The sequence below is a fragment of the Ranitomeya variabilis genome, chromosome 2 (assembly GCF_051348905.1).
Source record: "Ranitomeya variabilis isolate aRanVar5 chromosome 2, aRanVar5.hap1, whole genome shotgun sequence".
Classification (NCBI taxonomy): domain Eukaryota; kingdom Metazoa; phylum Chordata; class Amphibia; order Anura; family Dendrobatidae; genus Ranitomeya; species Ranitomeya variabilis.
The window spans coordinates 83,815,713-83,843,521 of record NC_135233.1 but is presented as its reverse complement, the minus strand read 5'-3'; the positions used below and the strand labels follow the sequence as shown (position 1 = coordinate 83,843,521).

The window sequence follows — 27,809 nt, the reverse complement described above, 5'->3', positions numbered from 1 at the left end:
ACACTTTCCTCAAGACTTGTAGAGGTCTTTGCATTTTGCTGTCTTTCTAATGAACATTTTGTATGAGTTATGATCATTGTCCCAAAAAAGAGCAGATTCTAGATTAATAGAACAGTATGTATATGCTTTGCATTAAAGTGGTATTCCATTTAGAAGATGTGATCAACCTACCCAGTAGCATTCCAGTATCTTGTATAAGTCCCCCGTCAGATTTCGGAGTGAAATCACAGATTGCTGCAGTCATTTTCTCATGCCAAATACAGCTGAGGAAAAAATACACAGATCTACACTGCCTCATTGAATAACATTGGTCCGAGTGCAATCCGATTTTTTTTATATCAGTGTGAGCGAGCCCTATAGGTGATACCTTTCTATGCAATCATGCCTCTGATGATAATGAGACTACTGAAAAGTGTTCTATAAAGAACAGGAATTGTAAGACTAAAATGTAGCCATTGTGAAAATTGTAAGATTTCTATATATTTTTTTTATTTTTACAGATTGTGATGTAAAAATAAAATCCCCAAAATGTTTAGAAGTATGATTAACACAAAAATCTAACTTACATAGGTAATTTTCTGATGATACATTGCCTTAGAGCAGTGTTCCCCAACTCCGGTCCTCAAGAGCCACCAACAGGTCCTGTTTTCAAGATTTCCTTAGTATGGCCCAGGTGATAATTGCATCACTTGGACAGGCAATCATTCAATCACCTGTGCAATACTAAGGAAATCCTGAAACCATGGCCTGTTGGTGCTCTTGAGAACCGGAGTTGGGGAACACTGCCTTAGAGCCTGTGAGCTTGTCTTCCTTATATTCTTAGAATATACAGTAAGGGGTTCACTATCCCATTTATTAATACACAATAGTTTATTTTTCCCTATTCTAAATGCACTCACCTGACCTGGCATTTTGAAAATGTATAGGTCCTGTGCAGTGGTGGATCCAGACAGAAGGGCCCTGTGCTAAAACAATATATAGGCCTTTTGCAGTCAAATAGCTCAGAATAATGCACAATTCCAACCGGTTTGAAGGTGGAAGTGGGCCCTCTTGTCTCTTGGGCCTCTGTGCGGCTGTACCAATGATGTGTCTGCTCCTGATCCTGTGTGTTTGGGCTTTCCGACTATAACATAACATTTTTTCCATAATTGCCTATTGTAATTAATAAAACAGTTTAATGGAACCCAATTTTATAACAAAATATTTTTTTTTAGAAGTGCAAAATATTGACATTCAAAAAGTATTTATTGTTAATTTAAATTGGTTGGTAAATCTATTTAATAAATAACCCTATTACTATACTTTTATAGTATAAAGGGTTATTCTTTGTCTTGGAAATTTATGGCTTTTCTCTGGGGACCTGCACCTTCCCCAAGAATGGAAACCCATCTCAGGCTGCCAGTAGTGGGGAGTTTTTGTGCACATGCGAGACTTGGTCCATTCGCTTCTCAAATTTGTCGATCATGCTTGCGCATCGATTTTTATGAACACCCATAGAAGTGAACAGAGAGCCATACATACTTAGTCACCTCTTTATTCCCGGCATTCCTGTTCCCAAAATAGGTGTGATTCCCAAAGGTTGCACCTGTATCTATCAGACATTTATGGCATATCCTGTGGACCAAAATGTCAGAAAGCGGACAAGAGGAGGGGTAGACAAATCCGTAGGTTTCTAAAGGCCCCATACAAATTAGACTAAAGTTGGCTGAGCCCTACAATATCGGCGTAATCGGCCATCAGTCTACTGTGTATAGAGACCTCCCAGCTCTCCCATGACAGATGACATTGCGGAACAGAAGGATGTGACCCTGTCAGTGGCTGAAATATTTCTGTATGTGGGGGAGTAAGGAGAGATAGTGGTCAGCTGTTCGGCCAACAGCTATCTTATGCAGATGGCAGCCTTGCACAATCCTCGGCAATCCCAGAGTTCATACCCGCAAAGCAAGAGATAGAAAGGACATTTAATGCTTTACATTTCTGTAGACATTTTGATCGTTCTTAAATATATTTGCTGTAGCTTTTACAGCCAACAGGTATCTACTCCTCAAATGTGCCCACTCCGCTCCACCTCTGGGACCTGCACCTATGAAGGGAATAGGGTCCCATCTCACACTGGGAATGGACACATGGCTGATGCTGTGCATGTGCTCTCTGTCCATTGACATCTATCACACAGTCCTGGTTTTGGCAAAAATGAAAGCTTATTCGCTTTACAATGGTAAACTTTGCTTTTTTAACATACTCGTCCTTCATGGGTTTCAAGATCTTTACTTGCTGTAAGTCAATAGAATTAATAACTTTCTATTACCAAAGGATGAAAATCTTTCCTGATGGTTGATGTATAGTAGGTGCACAGTCCTGTACCAGACAGTCCTCTAATAGCTGTGCCATACTCAGCACTATATCTATGTTTCCAGGATGGATGCTTATTTTCTTGAAGTCAATAATGAAGGTTTCTATCTAATCGTTGCATGGAATGATCTTGAAAATTGTAAAAATTTAATATAGAAAATATTTTGGTAAAACCTTGAGATGTCTAACTTTTTTTTACTTGGGTATATTAGTTTTCCAGAGCGTTAACAAATGGGCTTAAGCATTTTCAAAATATTTTTTGTATTCTCAGTGCTGACGTCAATACAAGGGATAATTTCATGTGGACACCGCTTCATCATGCTTGTCATGCTGGCCAGAGTGACATTGCTGAACTGCTGCTAAAATATGGAGCCAAGATAGACGCTGTTGCCATGAATGGATCCACCCCACTCATGAGAGCAGTGGAAAGTGCAAGCCTGGACTGTGTTCAGATATTAATGAAATCTGGAGCAAAGGTGCAGATAGAGAACAAGAAAGGTAAATGGTGGAAGATTATAGATAGAGGTTTCGTAGGATGCCTAAACCTAGTAGTTAAACCCAAAAAAAGCAGAGGTCGAGATGAGGCCCAAAAACCCCAACAAAGAGTTCTTTGTGTTTGGAGTAGGTGCCATAGTTGGCCATGTGGATCTGCTGTAGAGAGACTTCACTGAGTTTTCTATGTATACAGATTTCTCATCTGTAGACATATCTGTCACTAAATGAGCAATCATTGCTTCACAAACTTTTGGTGCACAAAAATGTTTATTCGAAGGATGTATACTGTGACTGCTCCAGTGAAAAGTAAATGAACACTTTGGAGATAAGTGTATAGCATGCTGTGTCAATGTTCTTTAATATCTGCTACATCTGTGCCCTGCTGCAGTTCCATGTTTTTTTGTATAGCTTTGCTAAGTTTAAGGGTGTTTTGGGGGTCTACAAGCATGTACCAGAAAATCAGTTCCTCCTGTATCACTGCCACTCCAGGATTCAACGCTGCCTCTCTGGTCTTGACAGCAACCATTGGAGCGCCCGCCAGGGCCATGGGGTACTCGGGCTGGGTCCAACGGTTCTTAAGGAGGTGGTCATGGCAGCAGTGACCTGGTCCATGGCCCTGGGCATCCAATAAAAGAGTCAATGAAATTAAAGGGGAATAAAGTTTATAGGGGATTTGTTCATGACGCCACCCGTGGGGTTCGGCAATGAGTGGCCGACGGAGACTTAAGGGGATGGGGACTGATGGTGATGCAGTAGAGTTGCTACAGCTCTCCACGGGTAGAGCTAAGCCCCAGGGCAGTGATGGTGTTAAATGTGATGGTGGTGGTCATTGTATTGCAGGGCAGGTGACGCAGCAAATAATTCAGAGGACACAGCAGGGTGCAGTTTCCACACTTTTACTCACAGTTCTTAAATGCAGTCCCAGCCAGTGCTGTGTCCTCCGGGTCTGTGGTTCAGTCAGCTCACAGGTAGTTTGGGGGTACACCGTGTCAGAACCCCTTCAAATGTTCCTTTCCTGTCTGTCTCAGTGTGCTGGCTCCCTCTTCTCCTGCTCTGTGCCTTCACCCACAGTGTCCCAAGCCAGCAGCCTTGGATCTTGTCGGCGACGTCCTCTGGGTCCCCTTGATTCTATATGGCTGCCTTTTCAGCAAATATGTGTGGTTGTGGCTGTGCCACATACAGATACCACAGCCTCTGGTTGGCTAGCTGAGCCTTGTAGTTCTCCACTAGCCTTGAAGACGGTTCCCCCACTGTGACCTGGTCCTGCCACCCAACTATAGTCAGCGTGGATACGGGCCCCACAGGTGGATTGCTCACTACCCGTGCCCCTAGGACCCCTTTTCTTTCTCTGTTCTCTGGTGCTGGGACGAGCTCCAAACAGCTCAAGTCCCTAACTCTAACTGTCTAACTCCCTAACTGATTCCTCCCTCTTGTTTCCATGACAACTCTACTCTGTCCACCCACACCCTCTACCTAGTTCCTCCCTGACCTTGAGAGGTCTGGTGTTGGATGTAAGTGTGTGGGTTCTGGACTGTGCCCCCTCCTTACCCGAGAGCGGAGCACCACACCTCGTCCGAGGTGCAATACCTCTGTGGCGTCTGGACCTCAGGGGCATCACACCATGACTACAGCCAATCATTGGGCTCAGTGGTGATGGAAATGTAGATGGCACAGGATCCAACTGATTGCAGTGGTGCTGTATCCATAAAGTCACCACTGCTACCATCACTAAGACCAGGGGGCAGCTGTGGAGAGACAGCACTGGTCGGGGGCTGATTTTTGGATTCTTATATATTGCCTGCCTGTAGACTAAAAAAAATGGGTCCTGAAAATCCTGAGTCTGAAAACCTAAATTAATCTGAAACTTCTCATAGCTGAGAGTTTGGTACAGTTGTATTTCAGTTTAGGCAATTATATGTGAATTACTGTATTTTTCGGACTATAAGATGCACTTTTTCTAACAAAAAATTGTAAGGAAAATGGGGGGTGCTTCTTATAGTTCGAAAGCAGGCTTACCCGTTGGTTGCGGCAGTGGTGTGATGTGGTGGCGGCAGAGGTGCGGCGATGCGGCGCGGCGGGCGATACGGAATGCACCTGAGCAGGGTACCTTCCTCAGGTGTGGTTACGCCACGGCCTGGTGTCCACGGAGAGCAGATCCAGGTAAATCATGGGTTTCTCAGTGGTGGAGGCCATCTTCCTGAGGCCGCGCGTGCGCAGATTGAGTTCTCTGCTTCCCAGGGCTTCAGGAAAATAGCCGCAGGAGGCCATGCAGATTGAGATCGTGGGGGCCATTTTCCTGAAGCTGAGTTCACAGATTGACATCTCGGCTTCAGGAAAATTGCCGCCGCGATCTCCATCTGCGCACGCGCTGCCTCCCGCGGCCATTTTCCTGAAACCCCGGGAAGCAGAGTACTCAATCTGTGCATGCGCGGCCTCAGGAAGATGGCTGCTGCCACCGAGAAACCCGAGGAAGGCAGGGTGGCAGGAAGGGACCCTGCTAAGGTGCACTCCCCACAGACCACACCGAACCTCAGCACCGCTGACACAGGCCCAGACTTATCTTGAGGAAGGGACCATGCCTCCTGTGACCCTAGTGTACCACCGCAAGCCCTCAGGTAAGATACCTTAAATTTGGACAATCAGATGGACCCCATCTTATAAAAATCTTTTTTTTCTGCTATTTTCACCCCCAAAATTTGCGTCTTATGGTCCGGTGCGTCTTATAGTCCGAAAAATACGGTAAATTCATCATTTTCTTTCTTTGGTCCCTTTTTTCACTTTTTTTCTTCCTCACTTCCCAAGAGCCATGACCTTCCATTGACTTAGCCATATGAGGGTTTGTTGTTTGCAAAATGAGTTATGTTTTTGTATTTATTCTATACGGTGAATGCCGAAAATAAAAATAAAATAAATTGAAATAGTGGGATCATTGGTTTTTCTTATCAGTTTGCCTACCAAAAATGGTGGAATAAAAAGATCTCAGAAAAACACATGTACCTCAAAATTATAATAATAAAAATTACCGTAATTTGCCATCCAAAAACAAGCCCTTATAGAAAAAAAACATAAATGTCATAGATTTCAGAAAATTCTGAATCAAACTATATTTTTTTAGCATTTTGATTCTAAGATGAAAGAACTATATAAATTAGCGATCACCAAATGATCACTGTCCAAATGAATAATTAACCTAATTTTTACCGCAAAGTGAACATTCGAAGAACAAAACACAAAAATCAATGATGCAATGAATTGTTTTTATTTTTCGATTCCATCCCACCTGGAATTTGTTTTTACTTGTCTTCAGTGCATTATATAGTAAGAAGGTTTCATAGAAATATACAATTCCTATACAGGTCAATTTTGAGGACAATATGAAAAAAAGGTTTCTTCAAAGTTTAGTACAAAAAAATAAATTTAAAAAATAAAAATGATTGTATATCAAAGTGGTTAAAAGGGACTACCACTAAAAGCATAATGTTGGGCAAATGTAAAAGGTTTGCCATGGATTAAGGATAGGCCATCAATTTTAAAGTCCCAGACAAACCCTTTAATATACCAAAAATTAGAGCGGCAGCCAAACTGATTTTTTTGTTTTAACACATTTCTGTTCAGTTACAATAAAAAAGAACAATATCTCGCTAAGAAAATAAAGCATCTTCTCCAATTTATGGGCATTTTTTGTTTTAATATATTTTGAGGTTATAAATGTCATAAATATTTATTTTCTGCGTGTTAAATGAATGAAGAATAAGTGGCTTCATCAAATAATAAGGTAGTAATCGCCAACATGATGATTTTATGTTCATAGGACAAAATGTTCTTGACGTGGCAAAAGCGTATGCCGATTATAGACTCATTGACTTGATTGAAGCCAAACTGGAGAGCTTGCCAAAGCCAAAAGACAAGAAAGGGGGCAAGAAAAAAGGTAGAATGGAAGGCAAATCCAAAGCATTATCTAAGCCGCAAACCCCTGCTATCCCAGAGGTTGGATCTGCAAAGAAAGAGGTAGAAAGGAGATTTCATTATTTACATTTTTTAAAGACTTTTTGATGTTTCTTGTATTTATTTGCTGTAGTCTGTACACAAAGCATCTCAAACAACTTCCCCATAGACTTTCACACTCAGCTAGGCCGAGCATACATGTGTTTTCAGAACAATATGTGTCACTGCAAGACTAATCGTTCCTAGATGTCCCTGTCAGTGGCTTACCTCCTGGGAAACAAAAGAATTGAGAGTCATAATTAAAAATGCCCAATTGTTCTCTTCTCTAACATCATCTATTGGGGAGAGTCAGAAGGCCCCATACACATTAGATGATCGACTTTAATTTAAAGGGAGTCTGTCGGCACAAAATGACTGTTCAAACCAATCACAACTTCATGTAGAGGGCAAAGCCCTAAAAAGAATTTGTACCTTCAGTGACCAAAGCCGTTGTTGCATCTGGCAGAAATTATTTTTAATTGAAATAAGCTAATGAGGTACTCAGTGCACCCTGGGTGTGGCCAGGCCGTTCAGTGCACCTTCCCACTTTCTTGCTTTTTATCTATTTCCTCCCTGTGTTTCTTGATGGACAGCTCTGGCTTTACAGCAGGCAGAGGACGGGGGAGATAGATTGAAGCCAAGTTGGTGGGAAGTAACACTGAACTCCTCAACAATGCCGAGGATGCAATGAGCATCTACTTAGCATATTGAATAAAGAATTATTTTTTTGAAAATGCAGAAATTTTGACACTAAGGCTGGAGTCACATTAAACGTATGAAAAATCGTTCCGAGTCTCCCTGCCTAGAGTCGCACAAGAGTAATGCAATGTCATGGGAGTACAATCCGATTTTTCCCAACAAGCATCCGATTTACATCTGAATGCAGTGCGATTGCTTTCCAACTGCAATGCGATTTTAACAAGAGCTTTTACATAGAGCAATTATCTGTAATTTACATATTGTGTTCAAAGGAAATATTCATCAAAACACACATATATATATATATATATAATAGATAGATACAAAGAATTAAAGCCGGCAATTCATGTGCCACGTACAGTAAAATCACAGAGTGACAGGCTAGAATAGAATAGATAGAATAGATGTATACACTTAGAATACATAGATATATAGATGTTAGGGACACACACATAGATATACAGTATGTATATACTGTATATTACATAGATGAAAAACTGTCAATTCTATAGCCACGTAGTGTAAAATCACAGCTGGAGCCAACAGGATAGAATAGATGGATTACATACAGTATAAACACATAGAAGGTAGAAAAAGAAAACAAAAAGCAGCACCAAAAGAAAACAAAGGGTGCAAAAAATCCTTCCAGGTATATACCAAACCTCATGCTATAATCCAGAAAAATGAAGGCAGCACTCCAATAGAAAAAATAAAGGTGGCTTATTGGCCCATGTGCGACGTTTCAGTCCAGGATGTGGACCTTTCTCAAGCAGAGAATAGGTAGATATACAAATGTCAGTAGTACAGTGTGTGTGCAGCTTACTGTATATGCGTTTAATTATTAAAAGATAATTTTTCTGAAACAGGCCTGTAGCCTAAGAAGGGGGTAATACCCATGGAGATTCCCAGGCTATTAATATCAGCTCAAAACTGTATAATTAGACTTTACTGGCTATTAAAATGGAGGGCCAAAATAACCAGCAATGGCTATGCAGACAGCTGCGGGCTGATATTAATATCCTAGGAAGGGGCCATGGATACTGCCCCCTCCAGGCTAAAAACATCAGCTCTCAGCCATCCCAGAGATAAGATGTGCCAATTCTGGCACTTAACTTCGCTCTTCCCACTTGCTCTATAGCAGTGGCAAGTGGGGTATAGTTGGAGTGGTTGATGTCACCTTTGTATTGTCAGGAGACATCAAGCCCTGAGGTTAGTAATGGACTACACCCATAGTCACATTGTATGAAAACACAGACACCCAGAATACATTTCTTTAATTGAAAGAATGACACAGACTCCTTTAATAAATCTTAATTAAACCATACTTATGACTTTGCCCATTCTACCGACTCCCTTGTCATCTGCAAACTAGTTAAAATAAAAAACAACAATATTCCTCACTTTTTCGCAGAGATGCTGCTAATACATTTGTCTAGCTCTGCTACATCTAGATGGCAGGCTGCATGGTTGCATGATGTGACAATACAGCCTGTCATCCAGAAGAGACACTGAGCAGCATGTGCTCAGTGACCCCTGTGAACTCCTATAACCTAACGGCAACGTGAATGTGAGAAAGTTCTCCTGCTCGCAATGCCGTCAGACAGATCCTGTGAGTTCACAGCCAGTGAACTCACGTCACCTCCCTGACATCAGCGCAAGTGCCGTGGGAAAATTTCCACATAGAGGGGCTGTCTGCAGTCACATAGAGTGGCTGTCTGCAGACACAGAGTGGCTGTCTGCAGACACATAGAGTGGCTGCAGACTTGTAGCCAGAGGACGGACAAACTCTTTGATGCACTGCAGATTGCAGACTTGTAGCCTAAGGCCATGTTCACACATTCAGTATTTGTCAGTATTTTACCTCAGTATTTGTAAGCCAATACAAAGAGAGAGTGATAAATCCAGAAGTGGTGCCGTGTTTCTATTATACTTTTCCTCTGATTGTTTCACTCCTGGTTTTGGCTTCCATATACTGAGGTAAAATACTGACCAAATACTGACCATGTGAATGTGATCTAAGGCTGAGGCAACACAGATGCAAAACATTAATGAGACAACCACTCACATGCCCCCATTCATGGAGCGGTGGTTGCTTGGTATTAAAAATGCACAGAGTGTCATGCACCATGCCAGCTTACAAACTATTAGTGATACCCATACCATTAGATCAGGTGGGATGCCCAGCAATATAAAAGTGCACCCCACAAGGACAGATACCCCAATTTCCCAAGCCAACACTATTGAGCCTGTCTGCACAAGATGAAAAATTTGCAAAAAAAAAAAAAAGATGAAAATATGTGTAAAATGAATGAGATACTGGTCGATACTATTTATTTATTATTTTAGCCAAAATACGCATGCTCACAAGCCAAGTCCCTACACTAGTAGTGATCCCATGTCCTAGTCTAATAGTTGTAAACATTCCATAAGTTTGACAGTAAGGATGTGCAGCATATTGATTCGCATTTTGTTTTGTGAAAGTTCTCTAGTTAAAAAAAAAGTTGTATACAATTCTAATATTTTATATCATTGCCAGACCCCAACACCGATGGAGCTTCTACCCCCAAGAAAGGAGAAGAGTGCCATTTCTCAACTGAATAATCTGATAACTTTGGGAGAAACAAACAAAGTTGACATAACATTTGTTCCAAAAACAGTAAGATATTTTGAAACCAATTTTTTAATCTATATTAAAGGGAATCTCTCACCTCATTTTGCCGCCATTAGGGGATTATCTACAGCATTCTGTAATGCTGTAGATAATTTGATAACCAGCCAGGCAAAACTGACAGCTGCATGCTGCAACCTTCAGTTGTCAGCTTCAGCAATGCTGGTTATCAAGAATAGAGGGGTATTTCACTGGGTTTTTTTTTAAATTATTTAAATAAATCATTATAAAACACGAAGTGGGGTCCCCCCAATTTTTGACAACCAGCCTTGCTAAAGCAGACAGCTGGGGGCCAGTATTCTCAGGCTGGTAAGGGATCATGGTATTGACCCCCCCCCCAGCCTAAAAATAACAGCCCACAGCTGCCCAGAAAAGGCACATCTTTGCCCAGCTCTTCCAACTTGCCTTGTGGCGGTGGCAAGTGGGGTAATATTTGTGGGGTTGATGTCACCTTTGTATGGTTTGGACTACTACTGATGCAAACAATCATTTTTTAAGATGGTGCCCCCAATGCATTTTCTAGTTTTTACAATAATACATTGCACTTTATCTGTTCTGGATCCATTGTTCATCAAGATTTCCAAATTACAGTTTTGGCCCATTGGGGCATGGGGAAACAATAGCTAAGAGACTTTTTGCACCCTCAATGATGCTGTTGACGTCTTTTTTTCAAATGGAAACTAGGTCTACAAACCATAGACAAAGTGTTCCAGGTTCCTAGTGAATAGACACCCAATTTAAGGGCTTGTTCACACGATCCTTTTTTTGCTGCGGTTTTTTTCAGGTCCTGATTTGGAAAACCCGCAGTGCAAAACTGCACTGCTGATTTTCCTGCTTTTTCTTCTGCGGATTCCTCTGCGGGTTTTCAACAGCACTTTCCTATTGGTGCATGTTGAAAACAGGAGCGGAATCCGCAGAAAGAATAGACATGGTCCTTCTTTTTTTCTGCAGGCAAATCCGCGCGGATTTGCCTGCAAAAAAAAGGATAGTGGGCACAGCGGTTTTTGTTTTCCATAGGGTAACATTGTACTGTACCCTGCATGGAAAACGGCTGCGGATCCGCAGCAAAAAAAGGATCGTGTGAACATGGCCTAAAGGTGTTTTTTAGTTCTGGTAAACCACTGTCTCCAGGTGTAGTTTGTTCAAGAATACAAACAAACTGTGATTTATTCATCCTCCCCGGGTCTTACGATGAGTCTCTACGGCTGCTCTATTATCTGCAGCATTGATGTTATGTTGACCGTGCTGCAGCCAATAACTGAGCTCAGCATCGCTGCCCAAGTTGAGGTCACACACCCCTAACGGCCACTGAGCTCAGTTATTTTCTGTCAATATGACATTAACATTGACGACAATAATAGACAATGGGAACACCTGTAAAGATTCAGTGCCGGACCTGGGGATGGTGAGTAAAACGCAGTGCTTTTGTTTGTTTTTTTTAAAGGAATTCTGTGAGTAGGAGTTCACCCCCCAAACTATATGAATCTGCTGATAGATTTCCTTAAAATAAACTGCAGCTGGTGAAATTGATTTTGTGAAACTGGAAAACCCCTTTACTTATGCTTTTTGGCTGGGTCCAAAACTGAAAAATATGTCATGGGTAAATTTTTTGGATAATTTCTTTATAAGATTTATATATAAATCTCTTCTGTCTTCTAATCCTTAACACTATGTTATCTCTATCAAGGTTTGGATTACAGAGCCCTCAACTTCAGATCGCATAAGAAGGAGAGAGCAACAGAGGGAGCGATTTACATATGAAGTTGACTTTGAAAACTTCCAGACGCCATTTAACAAGAATCTAATGGAGAAATCAATGGGACTAATGACACAATGAACCTTCAGTGTGAAGTTCAATAGATCCTTGTGGAGAGGATTACATGAAATAGACCTGACATGTAATAAATCTGAGATAAAACTCTATGGCCACCACTATCGATTCTATAATATTTACAATGCCAGTCCTTAAACGGGTGGTCCAGTCATATATATGTTATTGATGACATATCATTTGGATAGGTCCTCAATATCAGATTGGAAGGGATTCGACAATGTGTGGCCAATACCATCAGCCACCACAGGCGCTAGTAGCAGCTGATACTATGGATAGATCATCAATATCAGAAGACTGGACAACCCTTTTAACTTTGTGATAAATACATTACTTACACAATTGTTCTCTAATACTATACATTGTAGCCCATCTTGTGATCATTGTCACAGTGCAAATCATGTGATTGTCATGTGATCTGTGAAGGGTATGGAAATGAGAGTCAAGGTCCATATTGTCATAATTAATTAATCCGGGGGCCCCACTAAAAATTGAAGGGGTATTAGCATCTTTGACATTTGTATCTGATAGGTACAAATTCTACTTCCAAGACTGTTACCTACAAAAATCACCACTCTAATAGTACGTTTGAGTTTTTCTAAAAGGATTTAGAAATAGATTCTGCTCCAAAATCCACAGGAAAAAAAATGTATCAAATACTTTTTGAATAAGTTTCCCACTGATTTTTTTTATGGAAGAAGCTTCTTTAGTGCACACGACTGTATTTTTCTAATTATTTTGAACATTTTGTAGTAAAACTTAATAGGAAGTGTATTCAGAGAGTATTTGAACCTTTTTGTAATGTATATTTGCAGTAAAATCCGCTTCTAAATCCTTGCTAAAGAAGAGGTCATGCATGCACATGGTTTGTTAGAATTGATTGTGGGTTTTTTGCTTACTGCCTAATGATTCATAATTCCCATAAACTACCGAGGAGCCAGCACAATCTCCTAAGGTCACCTGCCTAATCCACTTACTCCTTTCCGGAGTGTCAAATGGGTTAAGAGACCCCCTTCTCCTGATGTATGAGGCATTTCGGAGATATCTACACAGGGCACCATTAGTACTTGTCAGTCCCTGCTCCTCCGCTGCTGCCACTTCTTCTGTGTGTGGCTGATCACAAATACCTTGTTTCTCCAAAAATATCACAGGGTCTTATATTATTTTTTGCTATGAAAAATGGGTTAGGGCTTATCTTCAGGGGATGACTTTTTTTAAATGAACAACAATACACCTTCATTCTTGAACAAGAAAATCATTATTTACTCAAATATAACCATGTGATCATGTTCTGGAACATCAACATAACCCTCAAAACTGTGAATTCCTTCACGTATTTCTTGAGATCCAATTTCCTTTTTCCATATACAACAATCTACTCTTTACACAGGCTGACAAATAACGATGGGTTAGAACGATCATTAATAGATTATTCTGTTCTCATACATATCAGGTTATCACATCTCCTGTTTATACCAGGTCATGTGCTAACGAGAACAATGGCCTCAATTCATTAAGATTGGTGTTGTGGAGGCCAGTCTTAATTAACGGGCCGCTGCACCTAAATGCATTAAAAGGCACAAACAACAAAATAAATTAGTAATTAGGAATCTTATAAAAGCCGTGCACGTCTGGTAGAAATGTACATATTGCGCACACGCGCACGCGCACACACACACGCACACACACACACACACACAATGCATATAGACATGTGAAACCCAATGGAAAATGGACACTAGAGCAAACTAAAACTTCTTAGAGTTTATTACCAACTATTAAAACAAAAAATAATACATATTAATTAACACAAAAGACAATTAAAAGTGAGAGGCAAAATTAAAGTGTCACGTCAAGGCAGGAGGTATAGGGAAAAATTAGCAGCAATATGCAATATTGAGCCAGCTAGTCAAATAGTATAAATATATCAATCAGATAAAGTGCAAACTCTGTGATACAAAATTGTTTTCTTAGTAGTGAAGGCTATATATAGAAAATCATTTAATATCCATTCATAGTGAAAATAACACATATATATCCTCCTCAACTATAATTAGAATGCACGTGTATACAAAGGCATAACATAGGCTCAACTAACTAATCAAATTATAGTAAAGTTAGAATAAATACAATAAAGTGCATAGAGCATTAATGTAATGAAGTGTGTAGTGCTATATTGCAGTCTGCCATATGGCCTTAGTTAGCTTGTAGAATATATAGTCCTCCAAATGAGGGCACAGAGGGAATATACACATTAGAAAAAGTACCTAGTGTAGACAAAGGCCCTGCAACTGAATAAACAAACTCTGCATGCAAATGATGAGATGACAAAAGGTAAGAAAATGAGTGTAGACAGCTAAGACCAACCTGCTAATGACGTGGAAGGAAGAGGACCCCAACGCGCGTTTCGCACACTGCTTCTACACACACTGCACATACATACCAGCCTGTCTCCTCTTCAGCTCTAGACACCTGCATTTAAGGGACCTTTGGTGACATCATGGTCACATGAAAGTGATGTCACCAAAGATTTTTAAGCAGTCTTAACCCTGGAATGGAAATATTGGGGCTCCTAAGAATGTCGGGGTCCTGAGAAATTGCCCAGTTTGAACTCCCTTCCCCCTTATGCCGACTCTGCGTGCCAGCCTGTCTCCTGTTCAGTTCCTTTAGACTCCTTAAGTTAAGAGACCTTTGGTGACATTATGGTTACATGACTGTGAAGTCACCAAAGTCCTTAAAGAGAATCGGTCATCAGGATCATCAATGTTAAACAAAAGGTATGGGCAGAATGGCGCTGTCATACTGATTTAATACATATGTTTAGTGTAAAAATCTGCAGCCTGGTTTTTGTTAAATCATCATGATAAATTTTGGGTTCCTTGTTGCTTCGTGCTTCTGGGAAGGACTGTGTTAAGAATCTTTGGCTCAGAGGGCTCAGCCAAGGCCCCTCCGCTGCTTCTGTGGCATTCGTCATCATGGGTTCATTTCAATTTTGGGCACCGTCTTAGTTGTGGGCGGCGCTCTTGCTGCTGCGGTTTTCATAAAAATGGCTCAATGACGAATTGAGATCTTATTCTGTGCATACGCCACATCGGCGCCATTTTCCTGAAGACTGCCGGAGGTCGCCATGTGCTGGCGCCATTTTCATGAAGACCGCATCAGCAAGAGTGCCGCTCACAGCTAAGACGGCGCCAGCCCAAAATTCGCCATGTGAGATGAAGAATCTACCCACAGTCCTGCCCACAAGTCCCACTCCAATGCACAAAGCGCCATTCTGCCCATACCTTTAGTTTAATATGGATGGTCCTGATGACAGGTTCTCTTCAAACAGTCTTAACCTTGGAACAGAAAGGATAGGGGACCCTAAAAGAGTGAGGCTTTTGGCAATTGCCCAGATTGACCCCCCAACGCCGGCCCTGACTGTATCGCTTCTTTTTGGAGAAGTACTTATACTTCAAGTATACTCCAAAAAGCCCATAAAATCATGCTAGGGCTTATTTTAGGAGTATGTCTTATTTTTGGGGATACTCGGTAGTTAACCTGTCAGTCAAACATATATAGATGTATACCAGTTCTGCGCAAATATCTTGTGATCTTTTACTTCAAGTTAATCAGATATGTATTGACATTATTCTGTCATTTAGAAAAATATCTTTAATAATTATAATTTTAATTACAACAAATTACTGACTTTTGTTAGATCTCCTTCAACTAATAGTGCCGTCACGTAAAAGTTTTATAAAATGAAAATGTGTGGGCTTTGTATCAGAGCGTAATTTTGTCTATATACTGCAAGTTAAATATAACCTACCGTAAAAAAAAAAAAAATAGATACCCACCAGTGAGTAAATAAATAAATGCAAAAATTATACGATACATAGTAGACATTTTTTTGATCAAAAAGCCATCCCACTGCGACAAGGTGAACCCAAACAGAATGGTCCCTAACTTCAGTAACTCACCTCATTATGTGATAGAAGCCTCTAAATAGACAAGGACAGAGAAGGACCTGGATCTGACTGTGTATTTATGCAGCAATACAGTTTTATTGCAGTATATAGAACAATGGTTCTTCCATTACTGAGAAATCAGCATTTGAATATATATTAAGATGGCTATGGTAGATCTGAAGCATCTGTCATTCCAGCTCCTTCAGCAGCCTCTAAGCTGTGTGACTACAAGAAAAGGAGCCATCAGTCAAGCAGGATGAGGCGGCAGAAGGTGGAGAAAAGAGCTGGAGTGGCAGAGGCTTAAGATCTACAGCCTCATTTGCATATGAATTCAAAAGTTGATTTCTCAATAATGGAGGAATGTACTGAAAGTGTAAATGTATTGCTGGACTTGTCTTTGAAAGAGCTATATGCACATAGAAATAGAGTGGGGTGTGAAATCCTGCTGACAAATTGCCTTTAAATTAAACCATACATGTTTGGCAACACTGTAATTGCTCTGACAAGGAGAATTATGTTGCCTGGTCATTTTTATTACATAATAAAAGTAATAAAAACTAAACCCTAGACAATGGCAAAATTGCCAGTTTGCCTTTTTCTATGACATTGAGAAAATAAATGGGGCAACTATAACTCATTCCGCAAAAGACAAACAAAACAATCAATCTCTCAAAAGTAAAAGGGTAAGACAACAAAGAAGTGTGATAAACAAGAGAAAAGTGTTAACGATTTCTAGAAAGAAGCACCGAATCTATCACACAGTGTGCAGCAGTACAACAAATTTAAATGATCATCTTCCTGCCTGGTTGAGATTTAAAGGGACGCTATCATCACAAAATGACCTATTGTTTAATTTAGGGTTTTGTATTTTATTTTATTTTTTTCAATTCTGGCAATTTTTTTTATATCACAATCTTTTATTAAAAAACAAAATTAGTAATCGCTTAAATGTTACCCTGGCTAATATGGCTTTTTTTTTTTTTTAGACTTTTTATACTTCCTGTCCTTTCAGAAAGAATTTTCAGCAGGCTCCTTATAATTAGAGTTAGGAGTACAATAACAGGTAACACACTGCTGATAACACAGAATCCACCAATCACAATAGGTGATGGCATAGTTGACTCCATTCACAATGACCTTAGCACATGCTCAGTAGCTGTCTCAATACAAAAGATTTAGTTGGAGTCTGACTATTGTGGTTATGTACATGTGTTGTTTCCTGAGACAACAAAAAATAGAGTATAAAAAAGCCCCAAATGTTCAATGTGAAAATTACAATTTTTTTTATGTTTTATTTTAAATATAGATCATGATATGGAAAAAAAAAATAACCGTTGCCAAAAATGTAAAGAAAATACATTTAACACAAAACTTGATTTTCCAAATAGGTAATTTCCAGATAATAGCTTCCCCTTAAGTTACGTAAATTAAATGTGTCCCACTGTACTTAACATATTATAGAATTTCATTATGGTCTATAGTGTATTTTAATGACTATGCAGTAAATTATGTATATTTTGGCTTTTGTTTATAATAGTTTTGTCATTAAACATAATTCTTTCCAAAGGATCATTTTTTATACACTTATTTCAGAAAAAAAGCTTAAAATTAAATTCCATCCTAATATTTGTGCAATTCTTTTTTCATTTAAATTCAAAGGTGTTAAATGCACACTACATGCACACTACATGCACACATTGCGGATTTGACTGTAGAATATTCTGTGCAGATTCTGCATTTCTTGGCAGAAAATGCAGGTCAGAATCTGCACTTTTTTTGCGGGTTTTGTGCATTTTTTTTGTGGATTTGCTGCGAATTTTGTGTGGATTTCTTCTTTTTTTTACCCCTACGGATTTCTATTATGGAATGGGTGCAGAAACGCTGCAGAGCTGCAAAAAGAATTGACATGGTCCTTTTGCACATACCCTAAGCGTTTTTGGTGAATTAAACTAATTTTATTAAACATGTACCGTAGACAAATAACACAAGTGATCCGCACCAAAAAATGCTGCAAAAAACAATGCAAAAATCCTGAAAAACAAATATTTTGAATGCAGTGTGTACTACCAAGATATCAGATTTTGGCTGCTGAAAAAAAACACTGCACAAATGCAACAAGTACAATAATCTTAAACAATACGAGTCACCGCCAGGTACAGGAGGTACAGAGGACCCTGCCCGAGAGGGCTCACAATCTACAAGGAAGGGTGAGGGTACAGAAGGTGATTATAGAGGTGGATCAGGGGTTATGGTAGGTTGTAAGCTTGTCTGAAGCGTAAGGTCTTCAGGTTCGAAGGTTTCCATGGTAGGCGAGAGTCTGATATGTTGTGGTAGAGAGTTCCAGAGTAGGGGGTAGCACGGGAGAAGTCTTGTATGCGATTGTGGGAACAGGAGATAAGAGGGGAGTCGAGAAGGAGATCTTGTGAGGATCGGAGGTTGCATGTAGGTAAGTACCAGGAGACGAGGTCACAGATGTATGGAGGAGACAGGTTGTAGATGGCTTTGTATGATATGGTTAGGGTTTTGAATTAGAGTTTCTGGGTACTGGAGAGCCAGTGAAGGGATCGATAGATGGGACAGGCCGAAGAATAGAGGGGGGATAAATGGATTAGCCGGGCAGCAGAGTTTAGACTAGATTGGAGGGGTGCGAAAGTGTTAGAAGGAAGGCCACAAAGTAAGAGGTTGCAGTAGTCAAGGTGGGGGATGATGAGTGTATGGACTAGGATTTTTGCAGATTCTTGGTTGATGAATGTGCAGATCCGGGAGATATTTTTGGGTTGGAGTTGACAGGAGGTGGAGAGGCCTTGGGTATATGGTTTGAAGGAGAGATCACATGATAAATTACATAGCCTTTAATTAAAAAAACACAAAAAAATGCAAAAATAAACACGGATTCTAAGGCTATGTTCGCAAAATGACCTCTTGGTGAGTTTTTGATGTTGCAAATTTTCTGCACCATTTCTGCACCTATTAAGTAAAATAGGTTACTTGCATTTTTTTAAAAATATGCACGTAAAAAACTCCAAAAACTGTGGGAACGTGGCTGGCCATTCATTTGGACAAAAAGTAATCAAGAGGAAGTAAGTGATCATACGCAGCTCTCACTATCTGTTGATTACTTAGATCTGAAGGAAGGGAGAGCGACACCAGCACTGATTGGGCTCAGGTCTCATGTGACGTAACAACTAGAGTTGAAGGAATTTTTCAAAATTCTGTCCTGATTATGATCTGCGGCGAATATTGTTTTTGCAATATTCACTGAACATAGCCGAACGTTATTGGAGTCAATGGAAGTAGAAATTAACGAATATGTTCAGAACCAATCATCAAACATAAATTCGGCACGAATAGCGTACCAATATGGCATGAATATGGCAAATTCAGATTCGGCGACCGATAATAACATATTCAATCAACTCTAGTAACAACCTCCCATAAGCCCCAGGAATGTACCTGATGAGGCTTTCATAAAAAGTTGGCAAATCTCCCTAGTGACAACAAAGTGTTCCAAAGTGTCCTGGAGAGGTTCTAGTATGTCCGTAGTACTTTTCCATCATCAATGAAGCCCCCAAAAGCACATTGAAGGGTTGTCCAGGCTTGGGGCTGAAGTTTGCATTTACTTGATTTTACTGCAAACTTTTGAATCCTCATAGTGAGCACAGTGTGCACTGTTGGGATTCTTTGGGGCTGGGAGTGAGTGATCATGTGACCGTAAATGTGTGAGTTGCATAACGTGTTCGGCCTCGCTAAAATCACTTGTAGTGAGAGAGGCAGTGCACATCTAGTTGGCACGTAACCACATTTATGCAAATCGAATTATTATGGTCAAGTGCTCTCCAGTTCCCAGCTCTTATACCAGAGAAGGAGAATCATTACAATATGCACACTGCGTGTGAAGATTTACAAGTCTGCAGTCCTATAGAGTGACTGCAGACTTGAACAAAAAGCCTGGATGACCTTTTAAGTAGGCATGAAGGGGATGTGAAAGTGTAAGAATGGTGGACTATACTATTGTGTTCCTGTCCCTGAAGTCACCAATTGCATAATATTTGTTGTGGATTCTGTTTGTGGGCTCCCTCTGGTGGTTACGGCTGGTACTGGGTGACTTTGGTGGGTTGCGGTCTCTGGTTTCCACCTGTCCATCAGAGGCTGGGTGTTTCCTATTTAGCCTGGCCTTTCTGTCATTCCCTTGCCGGCTATCAATGTATTCAGATGTGCTCAGTTTGGTTCCTGACTACCTGCTCCCAGATCTTTCAGGATAAGCTAAGTGCTGATTTTCAGTTGTTTGGTTTTTTGTCCAGCTTGCTAATTATGTCTCTATGCTAGCTGGTAGCTCTAGTGGGCTGAGGTTCTCCCCATGTGCCATGAGTTGGCACATGGGTTCTTGTAATCTCAGGATGGTTTTTTATTAGGGTTTTTTGCTGACCGCTCAGACCCCTTTTGTATCATTCTGCTTTCTAGTTACAGCGGGCCTCAATTTGCTAAACCTATATATATCATCTCTATGTGTGTGCCTTCCTCTCATTTCACCGTCAATACATGTGGGGGGCAACTATACCTTTTGGGGTTCATTCCTCTGGAGGCAAGTGAGGTCTTTATTTTCTCTGCAGTGCTAGTTAGCTCTTAGGCTGGTGCGTGGCGTCTAGAACCAACGTAGGCACGCTCCCTGGCTATCTCTAGTTGCGTTTGTCAGGCGTAGGGCAGCGGTCAGCCCAGGTTCCATCACCCTAGAGCTCGTCCGTTATTTATTTGTACTTTGCTTGTCCAGTGCTATCCCTAGCCATTGGGATTCATGACAGTATAGCCGGCCCACAAAGTGTTAATTGTTTGGGCTGAAGCAGGAGAAAAAGAAGTGTTCTGGGGAAATTTTTTTTTTTTTTTTCTTTAGAGATTTTGCTGCCTAGCCCTTAATTGCTGTCTAGCTGCTTCTTACCTCCTCTTAACCCTTGAATGGCTCTGAACTTAGCTGTTTAATATGGATGTCCAGAGTTTGGCTTCCAGCCTGAGTAATCTCGCTGCAAAGGTTCAAAACATACAGGATTTCGTTGTTCACACTCCCATGTCTGAACCTAGAATTCCTATTCCAGAGTTCTTCTCTGGAGATAGATCTACCTTCCTGAATTTCAGGAACAATTGTAAATTGTTTCTTTCTTTAAAATCTCGCTCCTCTGGAGACCCTGCTCAACAGGTCAAGATTGTTATATCTTTCCTGCGGGGAGACCCTCAGAATTGGGCATTTGCATTGGCACCAGGGGATCCTGCATTGCTCAGTGTGGATGCGTTTTTTCTGGCACTGGGATTGCTGTATGAGGAACCTAACCTGGAGATTCAGGCTGAAAAGGCTTTATTAGCCCTCTCTCAGGGGCATGATGAAGCAGAAATATATTGTCAAAAATTTCGGAAATGGTCGGTGCTTACTCAGTGGAATGAGTGCGCCCTGGCTGCTAACTTCAGAAATGGTCTTTCTGAGGCCATTAAGGATATTATGGTGGGGTTCCCTGCGCCTACAGGTCTGAATGAGTCTATGGCTATGGCCATTCAGATTGATCGGCGTTTACGGGAGCGCAAACCTGTGCACCAGTTGGCGGTGTCTTCTGAACAGGCACCTGAGACTATGCAATGTGATAGAATTCAGTCCAGAAGTGAACGGCAAAATTATAGGCGGAAAAATGGATTGTGTTTTTATTGTGGCGATTCAGCTCATGTTATATCAGCATGCTCTAAACGCACAAAAAAGGTTGATAAATCTTTTGCCATTGGTACTCTGCAGCCTAAGTTCATTTTGTCTGTGACTCTGATTTGTTCACTGTCTTCCATTTCCGTCGATGCCTATGTGGATTCGGGCGCTGCCCTGAGTCTGATGGATTGGTCATTTGCCAAACGCTGCGGTTTTAGTCTGGAGCCTCTGGAAGTTCCTATTCCTCTGAGGGGAATTGATTCTACACCATTGGCTATGAATAAACCGCAGTATTGGACACAAGTGACCATGCGCATGACTCCCGTTCATCAGGAGGTGATTCGCTTCCTTGTACTGTATAATTTACATGATGTACTAGTGCTTGGTCTGCCATGGTTACAAACTCATAATCCTGTCCTGGATTGGAAAACAATGTCTGTGTTAAGCTGGGGATGTCAGGGGGTTCATGATAATGCACCTCTGATTTCAATCGCTTCATCTACTCCTTCTGAGATCCCTGCGTTTTTGTCGGACTATCGGGATGTTTTTGAGGAGCCTAAGCTCAATTCGCTCCCTCCTCATAGGGATTGTGACTGTGCTATAGAATTAATTCCTGGCAGTAAGTTCCCTAAGGGTCGCTTATTTAATCTGTCAGTGCCAGAGCATACTGCTATGCGGAATTATATTAAGGAGTCCTTAGAAAAGGGACATATTCGTCCATCTTCGTCCCCTCTGGGAGCAGGTTTTTTTTTTCGTGGCAAAAAAAGATGGTTCCCTGAGGCCTTGTATAGATTATCGCCTTCTGAATAAGATTACAATCAAATATCAGTATCCATTGCCATTATTGACTGATTTGTTTGCTCGCATTAAGGGGGCTAGGTGGTTCACTAAGATAGATCTTCGCGGTGCGTACAATCTTGTGCGGATAAAACAGGGTGATGAGTGGAAAACCGCATTTAATACGCCTGAGGGCCATTTTGAGTATTTGGTAATGCCTTTTGGACTCTCCAATGCTCCGTCAGTCTTTCAGTCCTTTATGCACAATATTTTCCGTGAATATCTGGATAAATTTATGATTGTGTATTTGGATGATATTTTGGTGTTTTCTGATGACTGGGAGTCTCATGTTCTACAGGTCAGGAAGGTGTTTCAGGTTCTGCGGGCCAATTCTCTGTTTGTGAAGGGCTCAAAGTGTCTCTTTGGAGTCCAGAAGATTTCTTTTTTGGGGTACATTTTTTCTCCTTCTACTATTGAGATGGATCCCGTCAAGGTTCAGGCGATTTATGACTGGACACAACCTACATCTGTTAAGAGTCTTCAGAAGTTCTTGGGGTTTGCTAATTTTTATCGTCGGTTCATTGCTAATTTTTCCAGTATTGTTAAACCTTTGACTGATTTGACTAAAAAGGGTGCTGATGTTGCTAATTGGTCTCCTGCGGCTGTGGAGGCCTTTCAGGAACTTAAGCGCCGGTTTTCTTCTGCTCCTGTGTTGTGTCAACCAGATGTTTCACTTCCTTTTCAGGTTGAGGTTGATGCTTCCGAGATTGGAGCGGGGGCGGTTTTGTCACAGAGAAGTTCCAATGGCTCGGTGATGAAGCCATGTGCATTCTTCTCTAGAAAATTCTCGCCCGCCGAGCGCAATTATGATGTGGGTAATCGGGAGCTTTTGGCCATGAAGTGGGCATTTGAGGAGTGGCGTCATTGGCTTGAGGGTGCTAGACATCGTGTGGTGGTCTTGACTGATCACAAGAATCTCATTTACCTTGAGTCTGCCAGGCGTCTGAATCCTAGACAGGCTCGTTGGTCGTTGTTTTTTTCTCGTTTCAATTTTGTGGTTTCATACCTGCCAGGTTCAAAGAATGTGAAGGCAAATGCTCTTTCCAGGAGTTTTGTGCCTGACTCTCCTGGAGACTCTGGGCCTACTGGTATCCTTAGGGATGGGGTAATATTGTCCGCCGTATCCCCAGACTTGCGACGTGCATTGCAGGAGTTTCAGGCGGATAAACCTGATTGTTGTCCACCGGAAAGACTGTTTGTTCCGGATGATTGGACCAGTAGAGTCATCTCCGAGGTTCATTCTTCTGTGTTGCCTGGTCATCCTGGAATATTTGGTACTAGAGACTTGGTGGCCAGGTCTTTTTGGTGGCCTTCCTTGTCAAGGGATGTGCGCACCTTTGTGCAGTCTTGTGAAGTGTGTGCTCGGGCTAAGCCTTGCTGTTCTCGAGCCAGTGGGTTGTTGTTATCCTTGCCCATCCCGAAGAGGCCTTGGACGCACATTTCCATGGATTTTATTTCTGATCTCCCTGTTTCACAGAAAATGTCCGTTATCTGGGTTGTGTGTGACCGCTTTTCTAAGATGGTTCATTTGGTGCCCTTGCCTAAGTTGCCTTCTTCCTCTGAGTTGGTCCCTTTATTTTTTCAAACGTGGTTCGTTTGCATGGGATTCCGGAGAATATCGTTTCTGACAGGGGATCCCAGTTTGTGTCTAGATTTTGGCGGATGTTTTGTGCTAAGATGGGCATTGATTTGTCTTTCTCGTCTGCATTCCATCCTCAGACGAATGGCCAGACGGAGCGAACTAATCAGACCTTGGAAACTTATTTGAGGTGTTTTGTTTCTGCTGATCAAGATGACTGGGTTGCCTTTTTGCCACTGGCCGAATTTGCCCTTAATAATCGGGCTAGTTCTGCTACTTTAGTCTCTCCTTTTTTTTGTAATTCGGGGTTTCATCCTCGTTTTTCTTCTGGTCAGGTGGAGTCTTCGGATTGTCCTGGAGTGGACGTGGTGGACAGGCTACATCACATTTGGAATCAGGTGGTGGACAATTTGAAGTTATCTCAGGAGAAGACTCAGCAGTTTGCTAATCGCCGTCGCCGCGCGGGTCCCCGACTTCTTGTTGGGGACTTGGTGTGGTTATCTTCTCGTTTTGTCCCTATGAAGGTTTCTTCTCCTAAGTTCAAGCCTCGGTTCATCGGTCCTTATAGGATCTCGGAGATTCTTAACCCTGTATCTTTTCGTTTGGATCTCCCAGCATCGTTTGCTATTCATAATGTGTTCCATCGGTCGTTATTGCGGAGGTATGAGGTGCCCGTTGTTCCTTCGGTTGAGCCTCCTGCTCCGGTGCTGGTGGAGGGAGAATTGGAGTATGTTGTTGAGAAGATCTTGGATTCTCGTGTTTCCAGACGTAAACTCCAGTATTTGGTTAAGTGGAAGGGTTATGGTCAGGAGGATAATTCCTGGGTGGTCGCCTCCGATGTTCATGCGACTGATTTGGTCCGCGCCTTCCATAGAGCTCATCCTGATCGCCCTGGGGGTTCTCGTGAGGGTTCGGTGACCCCTCCTCAAGGGGGGGGTACTGTTGTGGATTCTGTTTGTGGGCTCCCTCTGGTGGTTACGGCTGGTACTGGGTGACTTTGGTGGGTTGCGATCTCTGGTTTCCACCTGTCCATCAGAGGCTGGGTGTTTCCTATTTAGCCTGGCCTTTCTGTCATTCCCTTGCCGGCTATCAATGTATTCAGATGTGCTCAGTTTGGTTCCTGACTACCTGCTCCCAGATCTTTCAGGATAAGCTAAGTGCTGATTTTCAGTTGTTTGGTTTTTTGTCCAGCTTGCTAATTATGTCTCTATGCTAGCTGGTAGCTCTAGTGGGCTGAGGTTCTCCCCATGTGCCATGAGTTGGCACATGGGTTCTTGTAATCTCAGGATGGTTTTTTATTAGGGTTTTTTGCTGACCGCTCAGACCCCTTTTGTATCATTCTGCTTTCTAGTTACAGCGGGCCTCAATTTGCTAAACCTATATATATCATCTCTATGTGTGTGCCTTCCTCTCATTTCACCGTCAATACATGTGGGGGGCAACTATACCTTTTGGGGTTCATTCCTCTGGAGGCAAGTGAGGTCTTTATTTTCTCTGCAGTGCTAGTTAGCTCTTAGGCTGGTGCGTGGCGTCTAGAACCAACGTAGGCACGCTCCCTGGCTATCTCTAGTTGCGTTTGTCAGGCGTAGGGCAGCGGTCAGCCCAGGTTCCATCACCCTAGAGCTCGTCCGTTATTTATTTGTACTTTGCTTGTCCAGTGCTATCCCTAGCCATTGGGATTCATGACAAATATTATAGTGTGAACAAGGTTATGTTTCTTTTATATATATATATATATATATATATATATATAGTAATTAGTGTTGAGCGATACCTTCCGATACTCAAAGGTATCGGTATCAGATGGGATCGGCCGATATCCCAAAAATATCGGATATCGCCGATACTGATACCCGATATCAATGCAAGTCAATGGGACACAAGTATCGGAAGGTATCCTGGATGGTTCCCAGGGTCTGAAGGAGAGGAAACTCTCCTTCAGGCCCTGGGATCCATATTCATGTAAAAAATAAAGAATTAAAATAAAAAATATGGATATACTCATCCCTCCAGCGGCCCCTGGACCTTAGCGATGTAACCGGCAGCCTCCGTTCCTAAGAATGAGGAGTGAAGGACCTTCGATGACGTCGCAGCTTGTGATTGGTCGCGTGACCGCTCATGTGACCGCTCACGCGACCAATCACAAGCCGCGACGTCATCGCAGGTCCTAAACTCACTGCATTCTTAGGAACGGAGGCTGCCGGTTACATCGCTAAGGTCCAGGGGCCGCCGGAGGGGTGAGTATATCCATATTTTTTATTTTAATTCTTTATTTTTTACATGAATATGGATCCCAGGGCCTGAAGGAGAGTCTCCTCTCCTCCAGACCCTGGGAACCATACACTGGGAACTTCCGATTCCGATTTCCGATATCACAAAAATATCGGAACTCGGTATCGGAATTCCGATACAGCAAATATCGGCCGATACCCGATACTTGCGGTATCGGAATGCTCAACACTAATAGTAATGCATAAGTATTGCGTTTAGGGTACTGTGTAGGAATTAGGACATCGGCTAGATAGTGACTATAGAGTAATCATCATAAGAGTAATATATTTAATGTTTAGAGTGGGATAGGCATTGTACACACGGGTATAAGAATGACTGTAGTTAGCTAATGACATAGGGTTAGATGTAGTTAACGTTTGGGATTAGCCCACAGTGGGAAGAGGTTATGCTAGTAAAAGGGGACTGCTTCTTGATAGTGACTCAGATAATGAACTACAGAAAGGAAGGTCAAATTCAAAGCAGTGGGCTGCTAGTCTCAGCAAGGATCTATCGTTCATGGCAGTGGAAGGCCATTCTAGAATCCCTTGTGGGCATTCCTGCGATGTCTAGAGCTCAAGGCTCTATACACTGCAGGACTGGACAGGAAATCCCTGGGGCTGGCAGAATAAGTAAGCATAGGGATAGTCCAGGAGGAATGGATAGTAATGCTGAAGATGTATTGTATTAAATTGTATTAAGGAAACAAGAAATAAGAAGGGTTGTGCGTGATACTGAATGTTAGAATCTAGTGATCTTGAACTGTCCAGGAAATGTCTGCTTGTTAAACCGTGTGCGGCAGCTCCTGAAGATGGAGGCCTGGAGACAATGGAGACCTGTGACCTACAAGTGAGTATGATGCACCCCACACCTGACAGCACATTGGAACTGGGACACGATTTCCCGGTAGAGTGCCAGGGTGTTATAGGGCAGCTTGTAAACACCTACGGCCCTCAGTCACTTTACAAAAGAGGCAAGGAAGAGATGTGATATGAAATAGGGAGTGGTCATGGGTGAAAGTATGCAAATGTCAAATCCTCCCGGAAGGGCATCAGTGGATACTTGGAATTATGTTCCCAGCAGTCTTTGCTGTGAGAAGAAAACATACAATTAAAAATCAGCATTACATGTGTCCAATGAACTGGGTCATGTAGCAAAGAAGAAAGTTGATCTTCTCTCCCCCATTAACTCCATGTATTTAGAGTCCTATTTTGCGTGTAGAGTGGTTATGTCATTGCTGGCATGTCTCTGTAAGTCCTACTCTGCTGTTATGTACAGATGCTTTAACGTAAAGGCAGGGCTGTATTTAAAGATTACAGCATCAGAGTAAAAATAGAATTAATTTCTATTTGTCAGACTGGGTATATGTGGAACAAAGACAATTGTCATATGACCGACATCGCAGTTCTCTTCCTTTTTCTATGTATCTCTAATTACTATTCTTCAGCTGCATTCGCTCACCTGCTTAT

At 41.7% G+C, this 27,809-nt stretch overlaps 1 protein-coding gene across 4 annotated transcripts in view; it reads left to right on the top strand.

Annotated features, from left to right (window-relative positions):
• ANKEF1 (ankyrin repeat and EF-hand domain containing 1) overlaps window positions 1-17,568 on the top strand; it is a 141,365-nt gene extending 123,797 nt beyond the window's left edge. For all 4 annotated transcript variants that reach the window (XM_077282609.1, XM_077282610.1, XM_077282611.1 and 1 more), the window contains 4 exons: window positions 2,624-2,850; window positions 6,659-6,855; window positions 10,067-10,186; window positions 11,886-17,568. In XM_077282609.1, coding sequence (XP_077138724.1) covers window positions 2,624-2,850; window positions 6,659-6,855; window positions 10,067-10,186; window positions 11,886-12,035 — 694 coding nt within the window. In that variant the 3' untranslated portion in view covers window positions 12,036-17,568. The remainder of the gene's footprint in view (window positions 1-2,623; window positions 2,851-6,658; window positions 6,856-10,066; window positions 10,187-11,885) is intronic.
• Window positions 17,569-27,809: the final 10,241 nt, after the last annotated feature.